At 44.0% G+C, this 16,544-nt stretch overlaps 1 protein-coding gene across 10 annotated transcripts in view; it reads right to left on the reverse strand.

Annotated features, from left to right (window-relative positions):
• ADCK1 (aarF domain containing kinase 1) overlaps nucleotides 1–16,544 on the reverse strand; it is a 137,679-nt gene that overhangs the window by 107,196 nt on the left and 13,939 nt on the right. For 7 of the 10 annotated variants that reach the window (XM_086319434.1, XM_086319431.1, XM_086319430.1 and 4 more), the window contains 2 exons: nucleotides 6,941–7,086; nucleotides 2,198–2,281 (listed from right to left, as the gene is read on the reverse strand). In XM_086319434.1, coding sequence (XP_086175560.1) covers nucleotides 2,198–2,281; nucleotides 6,941–7,086 — 230 coding nt within the window. The remainder of the gene's footprint in view (nucleotides 1–2,197; nucleotides 2,282–6,940; nucleotides 7,087–16,544) is intronic. The other 3 variants (XM_086319437.1, XM_086319440.1, XM_086319439.1) reach the window with 1 other exon arrangement.

Below are 16,544 nucleotides of genomic sequence, written 5' to 3' on the forward strand. Positions count from 1 at the left end.
AGAAAGACCCAGTCCCTGATCTAAAGGAATTTATGGTCTAAAGAGAGAGAAAGACACATAACCACCTATCGTGTATACAGAAACAAAGATAGAGTGATTAAATCCAAATAGGAAGGTATCTCTGGAAAGATATCCAGGAAGCAATGATCACCTCCAGGCAGGAAAACTGGGTACCTGAGAAACGGGGAGAGGAGGATCATTTTGTATGTTCAAATATTATATATTTTGAATTGTGTACCACTGAATTTACTTCCCATTTAACGACACTTTGAGGATGCAATCAGCCAAATACTGAATGTGGGAAATTTCTCAGGATAAATGATCTGGCTTCTTCAACAAGCAAATAGTTTCTCAGAAAAGGAGGGAGGGAACATATTATGGACTTGAAAACATATAGAAAACATCAATCAAACGTAATATATTCACTTTGGGTGGATACAGGTTTAATCAACTTAAAAAAAAATTTGGGGGGACAACGAGGAAGATTTGAATATAGACTAGCTATTAGAGGTATTAAAAAATTATCATCAATTTTGTTAGGTATGATGAAAGCTGAGCACCAAAGAATTAATGCTTTTGAACTGTGGTATTGAAGAAAACTCTTGAGAGTCCCTTGGACAGCAAGGAGATCCAACCAGTCCATCCTAAAGGAAATCAGTCCTGAATATTCACTGGAAGGACTGATGCTGAAGCTGAAACTCCAATACTTGGGCCACTTGATGTGAAGAGCTGACTCATTGGAAAAGATTCTGGTGCTGGGAAAGATTGAAGGCAGAAAGAGAAGGGGACAACCGAGGATGAGATGGTTGGATGGAATCACCAACTCAATGGACATGAGTTCTAGTAGCCTCCAGAAGTTGGTGATGGACAGGGAGGCCGGGCATGCTACAGTCCATGGGGTCACAAAGAGTCAGACACAACTGAGTGACTGAATCATCATGTTCCTATAGTTCTATAGTTACAGTGTTTTTTAAGGTCCTTATCTATTACAGATAGACACTGAAGTTTTTACAAATAATGTGATGCTGGAGATTTGCTTTTAAGTATTTCAGCAAAAAATAGTAACGAATGAAGTAAATGAAGGAATTAATAAAGGGGACAGCAGATAAAACAAGACTGGCAAAATGCTGACAATTCCTGAAGCTGGATTAACAGTTCCACAGGGGTCCATACTACTCTACCCTTGTGGATGGTTGAAATTTTCATAATGAAAAGTTTAAATAAAAATTTTAAAAGTAATTATTCCAGCCAGCTAGGATGACTAAGGAGGAAAGCATCACAGAGGCAAGGTGTCTGCGCTGAGTCCCGAAGGATAACGAGGAATTTTCTAAGGGACAGAGGGCCTTCCAGGCTGAGCCAAGATACACAGATCTATCACACACCTCCCTCTGTCTATCACATACCTCTCTCTGGAAGAACCAAAGGTATCTATTGTGCTCAGTCGCTCAGTCATATCTGACTCTGCAACTCTCTAGACTCTAATCCACTAGGCTCCTCTGTTCATGGGATTCTCCAGGCAAGAATACTGGAGTGGGTTGCCATTTCCTCTTGCAGGGGATCTTTGCGACCCAGGGATCCAACCTGCATCTCTTGTGTCTCCTGCATTGGTAGGAGGATTCTTTACCACTGTGCCTCCTGGGAAGCCCAAAGATATCTCTACTTGACCCCAAACTCAACTTACATCCCACACAAGTGCCCTCTTGCTTAATCCCCTAACTTTCTGGGACATGTAGGCAGAGCACCAAAATCAACTACCGTTTTCCAAATGAGACCAGAGTGTGTGGTCGACAGCGCCACTCAGAGGCCTAGAGCAGGGGTAGCCTTCAGAGGACAGGAAAGCAATTAACCTCAGTTTTGCCTGACGAGGCAGTTTGAAAGCCAGCTGAGTTATCAGGGACAGCCTGCCTTCTGCCCTCCTGAGTCATCGCAGACACTTGCGTTCCCTGGGAACACACACCGGCCTCCACAACAGCACCTTTTAGATTTACAACCTTAGAACCAGGGGGTCCAGCCTCATGGCAGCCTGGCAGCCCACCCCCTGGGCGTTAAAACAGCTCCCCTCCTTCCTCCCAAGCCACCTGCCTCAATCCCCACCCCGTCCCCTGCCCACCTCCAGCTGCACGCCAGAAGCTTGCTGGCTTTGCAGTCATCTCTGGACTTATCCGGCCTGGCTCAGATGGGTCCCACGGGTCCTTACCTTGGATCGAAGCTGCAGGTATTCCTCTGAGCCATAGGGGACACTCCTCAGGGATGTAAGATAGTCATAACTGATCACAGCTGTCTGTGAACCAAGAAAAAGGAAGGCTTAGCACCAGACATCAAATATTACTCCAGTATCCAAGGCCCACATCTACAGTCCCCTGACACAGGTGGCATGTCCAGAGAAGCAATCCTATCTTGTAGAGCCCCTGCCCCCAGATTTTGGTCTAGCTGGTTTCTCCCTATCAGTCAAGGCTCTGCACAAATACCACCCCTGCACAGACCCTCAATCTAAAGAGACCCCCACCCACTGGGAACTCCCAATTATTTATCATGACAAACCGCCATCCAAGGTTGCCTTGCTCATTGGTTTCCTTGTATATGGACAGTCTCCACTTCACTAGAAATTAAGCTCTATAAGCACAAAGGCATATCCTTCCTATTCATCATCGTATCCCCACCATCTTTCACAGTGCCAAGCGCACAGGTGAGTGCTCAACAAATACTAGTTAGATGAATGCTGTTGGATAAACTTATCCCATCTCTCTGTATCACAAATAAACACCATTTCATATTTATGTTTGCTCTAACAGCATAAGTTTTAAATCTAGGTCCCTTGGTCAAAACTCCATAAGAGGTTCCCTTATGTTTGATGAATCAGAAAGTTACAGGCTCCCAGGGATCTCAGGTACAGAGGAGCCTTGAGGGTTGCTGAGCCCAAACCTTCCTTTTTAGAATTTAGCAACTGAGGCCCTTAGAAATTAAGGGGCTTAACAAGGCTGGTATTAAGAAGAGTCCTTTGTCTATATTCCCAAATCCATTCCTTTGTCTATACTCCCAAAGTTTCATTCCATTCCATATATACTTACTGAATACCAACCACTAGCAAGATGTGGCCTGAGTGGTCCACAAGGATAATTAAGACCAGAGCCCTGCGTTATGATCAGTGAAATAAGTCAGACAGAGAAAGACAAATAGTGAATGATATCACTTAAATGTGGAATCAAATGATATCACTTAAATGTGGAATCTAAAAAATACAACAAGCTAGAGAATATAAAAAAAGAAGCAGACTCACAGATATAGAGAACAAACTTTATGGTGTGGTCACTCACCTAGAGCCAGACATACTGGAGTGTGAAATCAAGTGGGCCTTCAGAAGCATTACTATGAACAAAGCTAGTGGAGATGATGGAATTCCGACTGAGCTATTTCAAATACTAAAAGATGATGTTGTCAAAGTGCTGCACTCAATATGCCAGAAAATTTGGAAAACTCAGCAGTGGCCACAGGACTGGAAAAGCGAAGTTTTCATTTCAATCCCAAAGAACAGCAATGCCAAAGAATGCTCAAACTATCACACAATTGTGCTCATTTCACATGATCACACAGTAATGCTCAAAACCCTTCAAGCTAGACTTTAGCAGTACATGAACAGAGAACTTCCAGATATACAAGCTGGATTTAGAAAAGGTAGAAGAACCAGAGGTCAAATTGCCAACATCCATTGGATCATAGAGAAAGCAAGGTAATTTCAGAAAAACATCTATTTCTGTTTCACTGACTATGCTAAAGCCTTTGACTGTGTGGGTCACAACAAACTGTGGAAAATTCTTAAAGAGATGGAATACCAGACCACTTTATTGTCTCCTGAGACCCCTTATGCAGGTCAAGAAGCAATAGTTAGAACCAGACATGGAACAATGGATCGGTTCAAAATTGGGAAAGGAGTATGTCAAGGCTGTATATTGTCACCCTGTTAATTTAATTTCTATGCAGAGTACATCATGCGAAATGCTCGGCTAGATGAATCCCAAACTGGAAACAAGATTGAAAGGAGAAATATCAACAACCTCAGCTATGCAGATGATACCACTCTAATGGCAGAAAGTGAAGAGGAACTAAAGAGCCTCTTGATGAGGGTCAAAGAGGAGAATGAAAAAGTTGGCTTAAAACTCAACATTCAAAAATTGAAGATCATGACATCTGGTCCCCTCACTTCATGGCAAATAGAAAGGGAAAAAATGGAAGCAATTTTTTTGGAGCCCTAGATTTTATTTTTGGGGGGCTCCAAAATCACTGCAAATGGTGACTGCAGCCATGAAATTAAAAGACGCTTCCTTCTTGGAAGAAAAGCTATGACCAACCTAGACATATTAAAAGGTAGAGATACATTACTTTGCCAACAAAGGTCCATCTAGTCAAAGCTATGGTTTTTCCAGTAGTCATGGACAGGGGTGAGAACTGGACCACAAAGAAGGCTGAGCACCAGTGTTGAAGAACACTCTTGAGAGTCCCTTGGACTACAAGGAGATCCAACCAGTCCATCCTAAAGGAAACAAGTCCTGAATATTCATTGGAAGGACTGATGCTGAAGCTCCAACACTTGGGCCACCTGATGCAAAGAGCTAATTCATTGGGAAAAAACTCTGATGCAGGAAATATTGAGGGCAGGAGGAGAAGGGGACGATAGAGGATGAGATGGTTGGATGGCATCCCCAATTCAACGGGCATGAGGTTGAGCAAACTCTGGGAGATAGTGAAGGAAAGGGAAGCCTGGTGTCCTGCAGTCCACGGGACTGCAAAGAGCGGGACACAACTTGGTGACCACACAATAGCAGTGGGGAGAGGGAAATAGGGAAGGGCAGAATTGGGGAAGGGGATTAACAGGTACAAACTATTAGGTATAAAATAAGCTACAAGGATATATTGTACAACATGAGGAATATAGCCAACATTTTTAAATAACTATAAATGAAGCATAGCCTTTAAAACCTGTGAATCACAATATTGTGCACCTGTAACTTATATAATATCATACAGCAACCATATTTCAATAAGAGGATTTTTAAAATATCACTCCCCCTCCCAAAAAAAAAAAAAAAAAAGGACCAGAGCCTGGATCTTTAAAGAATATACAGCCCAGTGAATCTATAATAATCTCAATAAAAATTTCAAAAGAAAAAAAAAACTAAGCCAAACAAAAACAAAACTCAAGTGCCCTAAATGCAATGTGATATCCTGGAGTAGATCCAGAAACAGAAACAGAATAAAACTGATCAAATCCGAATAGAACCTGGAGTTTAGCAAATAGCAAGGTACCAATGTTACTTTCTTAGTTTTCATAAATGTATCATGGTCATGTAAGATTTTAATATTAGGGGAAATTGGATGAAGGGCATATGGGCACTCTGTACTATCTTTCCAACTTTTCTATAAACCTAAAATGACCCCCAAATAAAGCACTTATTTAAAGAAGAAAAGAATGTACAACCCAGTGGCTGGTTTATATAGCACTGACTTATACCTTCATCCCTCCTCTCTAACTATGCAAATTCCTAAGGTTCCATCCAACCCCGCTGCCCCTAAGACACGCATCCTGACTCCCAGCCCACAGGACTCACTCCTGTGTCTGAGGTCCCACAGCAGCCGTCACCTGAGTCATGCAGGTTGACACTGCTACTGCTATTGCTAAGTTGCTTCAGTCGTGTCCAACTCTGTGCGACCCCACAGACAGCCTCCTACCAGGCTCCTCTGTCCCTGGGATTCTCCAGGCAAGACCACTGGAGTGGGTTGCCATTTCCTTCTCCAATGCATGAAAGTGAAAAGTGAAAGGGAATTCGCTCAGTCATGTCCAACTCTTAGCGATCCCATGGACTGCAGCCTACCAGGCTCCTCTGTCCATCGGAGTGGGGTGCCATTGCCTTCTCCACAGCTTGACACAATCCTGGGCTTTAGACTGTTTTTCTGACCCATCCAGGTGTGGACACTCCTCAGTCAAAAGCTCTTTCAAGACAGTTCGTTTCTACCCCTGAAGCCTATAAGACAATGCTGGGCTCAGAAAGGGCCCCTAGCAAGCACATGGGAATCGTTGCATATTCCATGGTCTATGTATCTATTTGCTTATCATGAGCTATGATAAGTTCCAGTTTACCTTGAGGAGCAGGCCCCATGTCTGAGCCAGGCTGGGGAGAAGACAGGACAATGCTGAGTATTAAAAGAAACGACCAGACAGATTGTGCTTCGAAGTATATATCTACACCAAGGGGAGGAATGCATGAGCTCATCCTGCAGCAGACCAAGAAGGAGAGAAGGCGTGAAGCATGTGGCCACCTGCCCACCACGGAGCAATTACACAGCGCTCTCTGGAGGAGCCGCCTTCAACAGAGGTACAGAGGGCACCATCACACCAGAACATGTCGCTGAGCCACTGGAGAAAACCTCCAACAGTCAAATATTCAGCTCAGCTTCTCTTAGTCTGGGGCTTGGGGCACATCCCCAAAGTTCTTTCACGCCCCGATACTCTGAGTGTGAGCCCGGCGTCCGTCATGAACTGTTCCCAGGAGCTCACTGGAGGCAGACCAAGTTTTCGGCTAGGATTTAATCAAAGCTGCAAACGCCTCTTTCCCTGTGTGTTTGCTAAGGAGACCGCCTGATGAGTCGGTCCCTAAAATAAGATACGGAAGGTTCTGCAAAGGTAACGTTTCCAGAACAGAGACCCCAGGCAATCCCACTGTATGTTTAACTTCAGGATGGCAGAGGTTGTGTGAACAGGGGCACAGGGCGGTGGGGGGGGCAGTGCACCTCCATGACAGTGCAACTGTGTAGTGGGAGCTTCACACAGGTCACGGTACACGTGTATCGCCGATGAGTGTGACTGGCGAGTCCATCGGCTATATGCATGAACATCTGCAAGCAGTGCTGCGGCTCCTCTGCCCCTCCCGAAAGGAGAAGAACCTACCGTGGCCACTGCTCGGCCCACCCTGACAGCACCAAAGTCGTTGGGGTCCAAGTACTTGTTGCTGTAGAGGCAGATGCCAGAGGCAGCGAGAGCCACGCTGGTCCACGAGGCGAGCTTGAGAGCCCTTCTGGCCATGTCCCCAGACCCTGCAGCGGGAAAGCAGAGCAAGGGGAGCAGTTAAAGGGTTTCATACGGAGCCAAATTCAAATCGGGGCTCTGCCACTTAATAGACTGTATGATTTTGGGGTCATTTTCTCAACCTCGCTGCATCCACATTGCCTCATTTGTGAAACGTGATGATACCTACCTCAAAATTTGCTGGGGAAGCACTTCCCTGGTTGTCCAGTGGTTAAGAATCTGCCTGCCAATGCAGGGAACAAGGGTTCGATCCCCAGTCCCGGAAGATGCCACATTCTGAGGAGCAGCTAAAGCCCATGTGCCACAACCACCAAGCCTGTGATCTAGAGCCCCAACTACTGAGCCCACACGCCGCAACGAGAGAAAGCTCATGCGCTGTGACGAAGACCTAGTGCAGCCAAAATAATATAAACTAAAAAATAAATTTCAAAAAAAATAGTAGTTGGGATAAAATGAGATCACGTGTATGAAATGCTGAGCACAGTATCCAGCACAAGTCAATGCTCAAAGCCCTTCTTCCTTTCACAGTACCAGGCACTGCGCTAGGCACTAGGGAGACAGCAAAGAAAACAAAGCTCTTAACGCTCTAGAGGGGGTGACAGATCATAAGGTATGTATTAGAAGAACGGCAGGTAATCAGTGCTGAAAAGAAAATCAAAGCGGATAAGAGAAAGGATGACGAATATGTAGTCAAGCATGCTGCTTTAGATAAGAGAACCGAGAGCATGGTAATTTCTGTTACCTGAAAGCTATTATTATACCAGTAAGCTCGCACAGGCATTGTCAGCCCTCTCGGCCCAGGTTGGAAGGGGCCACAGCCAAAACGACAGGTGCTCAGAAGCTGCCAGGTAAGCCCTCCACATCGGATCGATTTTCAAACTATTTCTTTTGGATAGAATATAGACAGCCCCTTTTCTAGACTGTAAGCTCCTTGAAAGACAACACCATGGCTGTTATTACTTCATCCACTCCCAATCCCATAGGCTGCTTTACGGCTCAAGGTCCCCCTGCAGATATGCTCCAATTAACCCAAACTCACAGTTCCGCTCAGCTGAACCAAGTGGGCTACCAGCTCTCTGATACTTTCCCCACCCTACTTGTACTGCTCAGTCCACCAAGTGGCTGCACAGTCTTTGAGGCCACTGCACCCAACGGGCAGCTTCCCCTTCAATTCCGAGAAATATTCCATCTAACATCCTGGACCACAGCTGCAGCTGCCAGTGAAGAAGACCCACCCAGGAGAAGTGCCACCACCAAGCCACCAACAAGTACAAATCTGGCACAGACTTGGAGGGGGAAATTTCCTTGCAGCAGGAAAATTTAGGTCATCACCCTGTTTGTTTCTGCGCTGGACTGTCTATGACCATCCCCTCCCTGATCTGTGCCTCTGATTCCCCTCCATATGGAGACAATTGCTGTAAATAGCCTGTCTCTGCTTTCTTTAAAGTCAGTTTTGACTCATGCCTTATAATATAGTCACAGATTTTTTTTAAAGTATCCACAGGGACAGCTTCTTTCCATTCTTTTACTTTCAACTTACACTCTATACTATCTCTCTAAATAGTATATAGTGGGTTTTGTCTGTTTGCATTTAATATAGTCACTTATGTATTCTGACTTAATTTTACCATCTTCTGTGCTTTCTATTTTCCTACCTGTTCTGTGTCTTTTTCTCTCCTTTCTTGACTTTTTGGGACCCAGTTCTTTTTATAATCCCATTGTTTTTCCCTCTGCAGTCTTCTTTTCCTCGCCAACATTTCTAAAGTGTGGTTAGAAGAACACTTGCAAAAAATATCAATCTGGGTGCCATTTCAAAAATGCAGATTTCTGCTAGACTCGCAGACCCAGAAAACAAACTTATGATTACCAAAAGGGGAACGGGTTGGGAAGGGCTAAATTGGGAATTTGAGATTAACAGAGACACACTACTGTGTATAAAGTAAACAACACGACCTACTGCATAGCACAGGGGACTATATTCAGTATCTTATAATAATGTATAATGGAAAAAGAATCTGAAAAACAAAAATATGCTTAAAATAAATCACTTAGCTATACACCTGAAACACTGTAAACCAACTATATTTCAATAAAAATTAATAATGATAATGATGTAACAGTAAAAAAAAAAAATGAAGATTTCTGAAGCCCACTCTTTGGCCCGCTAAATCAACACTGGGTGTAGGACTTGGGAATCTGCATTTTAATAGGAAACATAATGGGCTATTTTTCTGCAAAGTTTGAGACCCATTCTTGTTAATATTTCATTTTTAATAGAGGCTTCATGTGTTCAAATTCATCAGTGAAACCACACCCCCAAAACAAGCCTTCCAAGTTTATCCTACCCATTCACACCCCAGATGACTGCATTCACCCCAGGAGGATGACTGCAAGCAATTATTTTTAAAGGGATAATTTAAGAAACTCATTTCTTTCACTAAACACAAATGTTCTGGCCCAACTCCTGGGATCAGTTCCTAACTCTGCAAGTAAGGGCTTTGTAGATAAAAAGAATAAATTAAACCATATTGCAGTGTCCCCTTTACCCCATCCCTGTTGTTGTTGTTCAGTCCTGTCCGACTCTTTGTGACCCCATGGGCTGCAGCAAGCCAGAATTCCCTGTCCATCACCATCTCCTGGAGCTTGCTCAAACTCATGTCCATAGAGTCAGTGATGCCACCCAACCATCTCATTCCCTGTCATCCCCTTTTCCTCCTTCAATCTTTCCCACCGTCAGGGTCTTTTCTAATGAGTCAGCTCTTTGAATCAGGTGGCCAAAGTATTGGAGTTTCAGCTTCAGCATCAGTCGTTCTAATAAATATTCAGGGTTGATTTCGTTCAGGATTCACTGGTTTGATCTCCTTGCAGTACAAGGGACTCCCAAGAGTCTTCTCCAACACCACAGTTCAAAAGTATAAGTTCTTCTTTATGGTCCAACTATCACATCTATACATGACTACGAAGCTAGTGGAGGTATTGGAATTCCAGCTGAGCTACTTCAGCTGGAAATAGCTTTGACTACATAGACCTTTGTGGGCAAAGTAGTATCTCTGCTTTTTAATATGCTGTCTAGGTTTGTCACAGCTTTTCTTCCAAGGAGCAAGCGTCTTTTAATTTCATGGCTGTAGTCATCATCCGCAGTGATTTTGGAGCCCAAGAAAATAGTCTCTCACTGTTTCCATTGTTTTCTCACCTATTTGCCAAGAAGTGATGAGACCAGATGCCCTGATTTCATTTTTTGAATGCTGAGTTTTAAGTCAGCTTTTTCACTCTCCTCTTTCACTTTCATCAAGAGTCTCTTTAGTTCCTCTTCACTTTCTGCCGAAATAGTGGTGTCATCTGCATATGAGGTTATTGATATTTCTCCTGGCAATCTTGATTCCAGCTTGTGCTTCATCTACCCTGGCATTTAGCGTGATGTACTCTGTATATAAGTTATATAAGCAGGGTGACAATATACAGCCTTGACGTACTCCTTTCTCAGTTTGTAACCAGTCTGCTGTTCCATGTTTGGTTCTAACTGTTGCTTCTTGACCTGCACACAGATTTCTCAGGAGGCAGGTAAGGTGGTCTGGTGTTCCTATCTCTTGAAGAATTTTTCACAGTTGTTGTGATCCACAGTCAAAGGCTTTAGCATAGTCAATGCAACAGAAGTAGATATTTTTATTGAATTCTCTTGCTTTTTCTATGATCCAACGGATGTTGGCAATTTGATCTTTGGTTCCTCTGCCTTTTCTAAACCCAGCTTGAACATCTGGAAGCTCTTGGTTCACATACTGTTGAAGCCTGGCTTGGAGAATTTTGAGCATTACTTTGCTAGCATGTGAAATGAGTGCAATTGTGCAGTAGCTTGAACATTCTTTGGCATTGCCTTTCTTTGGGATTGGAATGAAAACTGACCTGTTCCAGTCTTGTGGCCACTGCTGAGCTTTCCAATTTGCTGGCATATTGAGTGCAGCACTTTCACAGCATCATCTTTCAGGATTTAGAATAGCTCAACTGGAATTCCATCACCTCCACTAGCTTTGTTCATAGTGATGTTTTCTAAGGCCGACTTGAATTCACATTCTAGGATGTCTGGCTCTAGGTGAGTGATCACACCATCGTGATTATCTTGGTCGTGAAGATCTTTTTTGTACAGTTCTTCTGTGTATTCTTGCCATCTCTTCTTAATATCTTATGCTTCTGTTAGGTCCATACAATTTCTGTCCTTTATCAATAAAGGACATCTTTTCATGAAATGTTCCCTTGGTATCTCTGATTTTCTTGAAGAGATCCCTAGTCTTTCCCATTCTGTTGTTTTCCTCTATTTCTTTGCATTGATCACTGAAGAAGGCTTTCTTATCTCTTCTTGCTATTCTTTGGAACTCTGCATGCAGATGTTTATATCTTTCCTTTTCTCCTTTGCTTTTTGCTTCTCTTCTTTTCACAGCTATTTGTAAGGCCTCCCCAAACAGCCATTTTGCTTTTTTGCATTTCTTTTCCATGGGCATGGTCTTGATCCCTGTCTCCTGTATAATGTCACGAACCTCAGACCATAGTTCATCAGGCACTCTATCTATCAGATCTAGGCCCTTAAATCCATTTCTCACTTCCACTGTATAATCATAAGGGATTTGATTTAGGTCATACCGAATGGTCTAGTGGTTTTCCCTACTTTCTTCAATTTAAGTCTGAATTTGGCAATAAGGAGTTCATGATCAGAGCCACAGTCAGCTCCTGGTCTTGCTTTTGCTGACTGTATAGAGCTTCTTCATCTTTGGCTGCAAACAATATAATCAATCTGATTTCGGTGTTGACCATCTGGTGATGTCCATGTGTAGAGTCTTCTCTTGTGTTTTTGGAAGAGGGTGTTTGCTATGACCAGTGTGTTCTCTTGGCAAAACTCTATTAGTCTTTGCCCTGCTTCATTCCATATTTCAAGGCCAAATTTTCCTGTTACTCCAGGTGTTTCTTGACTTCCTACTTTTGCATTCCAGTCCCCTATAATGAGAAGGACATCTTTTTTGGGTGTTAGTTCTAAAAGGTCTTGTAAGTCTTCATAGAACCATTCAAATTCAGCTTCTTCAGCGTTACTGGTTGGGGCATAGGCTTGGATTACTGTGATATTGAATGGTTTGCCTTGGAAATGAACAGAGATCATTCTGTCATTTTTGAGATTGCATCCAAGTACTGCATTTTGGACTCTTTTGTTGACCATGATGGCTACTCCATTTCTTCTGAGGGATTCCTGCCCGCAGTAGTAGATATAATGGTCATCTGAGTTAAATTCACCCATTCCAGTCCATTTTAGTTTGCTGATTCCTAGAATGTCAATGTTCACTCTCGCCATCTCCTGTTTGACTACTTTCAATTTGCCTTGATTCATGGACCTGACATTCCAGGTTCCTATGCAGGTTGCCGGCTGCGACCGGCGCGCTAAGCGCAGGCGGCTGCAACCGGCGCGCTAAGTGCAGCCGAGAGGAGCCACCCCACGTCTGAAGTCAGGGGAAGAAGTCAGGAGGACCCCATGCCCTAAGGGAGGTGGCCAAGAGGAGTTACCCCACGTCCCAGGTCAGGGGCAGTGGCAGAGAGTACCAGACTGCGATGGCGCAGGAACGGCGGAGAGGAGCTACCCTGCGTCCGAGGTCAGGGAGGGCGGCTGAGAGGAGATACCCAGCGTCGAGGTCAGGGGCAGCAATGAGAGGAGTTACACCGCGTCCGAAGTTAGGGACGGTGGCCGGGAGGAGCTACCCCATGCCCCTAAGCCCGAGGCCAGGGGCAGCAGGCGGAAGGAGCAACCCACGCCCGAGGCCAGGGGCAGTGGCTGGGAGGACCAACCCCACGTCCAAAGAGCCGTGGCTGCACGGGTGCAGGAGGGCCTAGAGGAGCTATCCCATGTTGAAGGTCAGGAAGGGTGGCAATGAGGAGATACCCCTCGTCCAAGGTAAGGAGCAATGGCTGTGCTTTGCTGGAGCAGCCGTGAAGAGATACCCCACGCCCAAGGAAAGAGAAACCCAAGTAAGACAGTAGGTGTTGCAAGAGGGCATCAGAGGGCAAACACACTGAAACTATACTCACAGAAACCTAGTCAATCTAATCACACTAGGACCACAGCCTTGTCTAACTCAATGAAACTAAGCCATGCCCATGGGGCAACCCAAGACGGGCGGGTCATGGTGGAGAGATCTGACAGAATGTGGTCCACTGGAGAAGGGAATGGCAAACCACTTCAGTATTCTTGCCTTGAGAATCCCATAAACAGTATGAAAAGGCAAAATGATAGGATACTGAAAGAGAAACTCCCCAGGTCAGTAGGTGCCCAATATGCTACTGGAGATCAGTGGAGAAATAACTCCAGAAAGAATGAAGGGATGGAGCCAAAGCAAAAACAATACCCAGCTGTGGATGTGACTGGTGATAGAAGCAAGGTCCGATGCTATGAAGAGCAATATTGCATAGGAACCTGGAATGTCAGGTCCATGAATCAAGGCAAATTGGAAGTGGTCAAACAAGAGACGGCAAGAGTGAATGTTGACATTCTAGGAATCAGCGAACTGAAATGGACTGGAATGGGTGAATTTAACTCAGATGATCATTATATCTACTACTGCGGGCAGGAATCCCTCAGAAGAAATGGAGTAGCCATCGTGGTCAACAAAAGAGTCCAAAATGCAGTACTTGGATGCAATCTCAAAAACAACAGAATGATCTCTGTTCGTTTCCAAGGCAAACCATTCAATATCACAGTAATCCAAGTCTATGCCCCAATCAGTAACGCTGAAGAAGCTGAAGTTGAATGGTTCTATGAAGACCTACAAGACCGTTTAGAACTAACACCCAAAAAAGATGTCCTTCTCATTATAGGGGACTGGAATGCAAAAGTAGGAAGTCAAGAAACACCTGGAGTAACAGGCAAATTTGGCCTTGGAATACAGAATGAAGCAGGGCAAAGACTAATAGACTTTTGCAAAGAAAATGCACTGGTCATAACAAACACCCTCTTCCAACAACACAAAAGAAGACTCTATACATGGACATCACCAGATGGTCAACACCGAAATCAGATTGATTATATTCTTTGCAGCCAAAGATGGAGAAGCTCTATACAGTCAGCAAAAACAAGACCAGGAGCTGACTGTGGCTCAGACCATGAACTCCTTATTGCCAAATTCAGACTTAAATTGAAGAAAGTAGGGAAAACCACTAGACCATCCAGGTATGAACTAAATCAAATCCCTTATGATTATACAGTGGAAGTGAGAAATAGATTTAAGGGCCTAGATCTGATAGATAGAATTCCTGATGAACTATGGAATGAGGTTCATGACATTGTACAGGAGACAGGGATCAAGACCATGCCCATGGAAAAGAAATGCAAAAAAGCAAAATGGCTATCTGGGGAGGCCTTACAAATAGCTGTGAAAAGAAGAGAAGTGAAAAGCAAAGGAGAAAAGGAAAGATATAAACATCTGAATGCAGAGTTCCAAAGAATAGCAAGAAGAGATAAGAAAGCCTTCTTCAGTGATCAATGCAAAGAAATAGAGGAAAACAACAGAATGGGAAAGACTAGGGATCTCTTCAAGAAAATCAGAGATACCAAGGGAACATTTCATGAAAAGATGTCCTTTATTGATAAAGGACAGAAATTATATGGACCTAACAAAAGCAGAAGATATTAAGAAGAGGTGGCAAGAATACACAGAAGAACTGTACAAAAAAGATCTTCATGACCCAGATAATCACAATGGTGTGATCACTCACCTAGAGCCAGACATCCTGGAATGTGAAGTCAAGTGGGCCTTAGAAAGCATCACTACGAACAAAGCTAGTGGAGGTGATAGAATTCTAGTTGAGCTATTCCAAATCCTGAAAGATGATGCTATGAAAGTGCTGCACTCAATATGCCAGCAAATTTGGAAAACTCAGCAGTGGCCACAGGACTGGAAAAGGTCAGTGGTCATTCCAATCCCAAAGAAAGGCAATGCCAAAGAATGCTCAAACTACTGCACAATTGCACTCATCTCACACGCTAGTAAAGTAATGCTCAAAATTCTCCAAGCCAGGCTTCAGCAATATGTGAACCGTGAACTTCCTGATGTTCAAGCTGGTTTTAGAAAAGGCAGAGGAACCAGAGATCACATTGCCAACATCCGCTGGATCATGGAAAAAGCAAGAGTTCCAGAAAAACATCTATTTCTGCTTTATTGACTATGCCAAAGCCTTTGACTGTATGGATCACAATAAACTGTGGAAAATTCTGAAAGAGATGGGAATACCAGACCACCTGATCTGCCTCTTGAGAAATTTGTATGCAGGTCAGGAAGCAACAGTTAGAACTGGACATGGAACAACAGACTGGTTCCAAATAGGAAAAGGAGTACATCAAGGCTGTATATTGTCACCCTGCTTATTTAACTTATATGCAGAGTACATCATGAGAAACACTGGGCTGGAAGAAGCACAAGCTGGAATCAAGATTGCCGGGAGAAATATCAATAACCTCAGATATGCAGATGACACCACCCTTATGGCAGAAAGTGAAGAGGAACTCAAAAGCCTCTTGATGAAAGTGAAAGAGGAGAGTGAAAAAGTTGGCTTAAAGCTCAACATTCAGAAAACGAAGATCATGGCATCCGGTCCCAATCACTTCATGGGAAATAGATGGGGAAACAGTGGAAACAGCGTCAGACTTTATTTTTCTGGGCTCCAGAATCACTGCAGTTGGTGACTGCAGCCATGCAATTAAAAGACGCTTACTCCTTGGAAGGAAAGTTATGACCAACCTAGATAGCATATTGAAAAACAGAGACATTACTTTGCCAACAAAGGTTCATCTAGTCAAGGCTATGGTTTTTCCAGTGGTCATGTATGGATGTGAGAGTTGGACTGTGAAGAAGGCTAAGCGCCGAAGAATTGATGCTTTTGGAGAAGACTCTTGAGAGTCCCTTGGACTGCAAGGAGATCCAACCAGTCCTTTCTGAAGGAGATCAGCCCTGGGATTTCTTTGGAAGGAATGATGCTAAAGCTGAAACTCCAGTATTTTGGCCACCTCATGCGAAGAGTTGACTCATTGGAAAAGACTCTGATGCTGGGAGGGATTGGGGGCAAGAGGAGAAGGGGACGACAGAGGATGAGATGGCTGGATGGCATCACTGACTCGATGGACGTGAGTCTGAGTGAACTCCGGGAGTTGGTGATGGACAGGGAGGCCTGGTGTGCTGCAATTCATGGGGTCGCAAAGAGTCAGACACGACTGAGCAACTAATCTGATCTGATCTGATCTGATGCAATATTGCTCTTTACAGCATCGGACCTTGCTTCTATCACCAGTCACATCCACAACTGGGTGTTGTTTTTGCTTTAGCTCCATCCCTTCATTCTTTCTGGAGTTATTTCTCCACTGATCTCCAGTAGCATATTGGGCACTTACCGACCTGGGGAGTTCCTCTTTCACTACCCTATCATTTTGCCTTTTCATACTGTT

The sequence above is a fragment of the Bos grunniens genome, chromosome 10 (assembly GCF_055505025.1).
Source record: "Bos grunniens cultivar Pamir isolate PY7600 chromosome 10, Bosgru_T2T1.0, whole genome shotgun sequence".
NCBI lineage: Eukaryota > Metazoa > Chordata > Mammalia > Artiodactyla > Bovidae > Bos > Bos grunniens.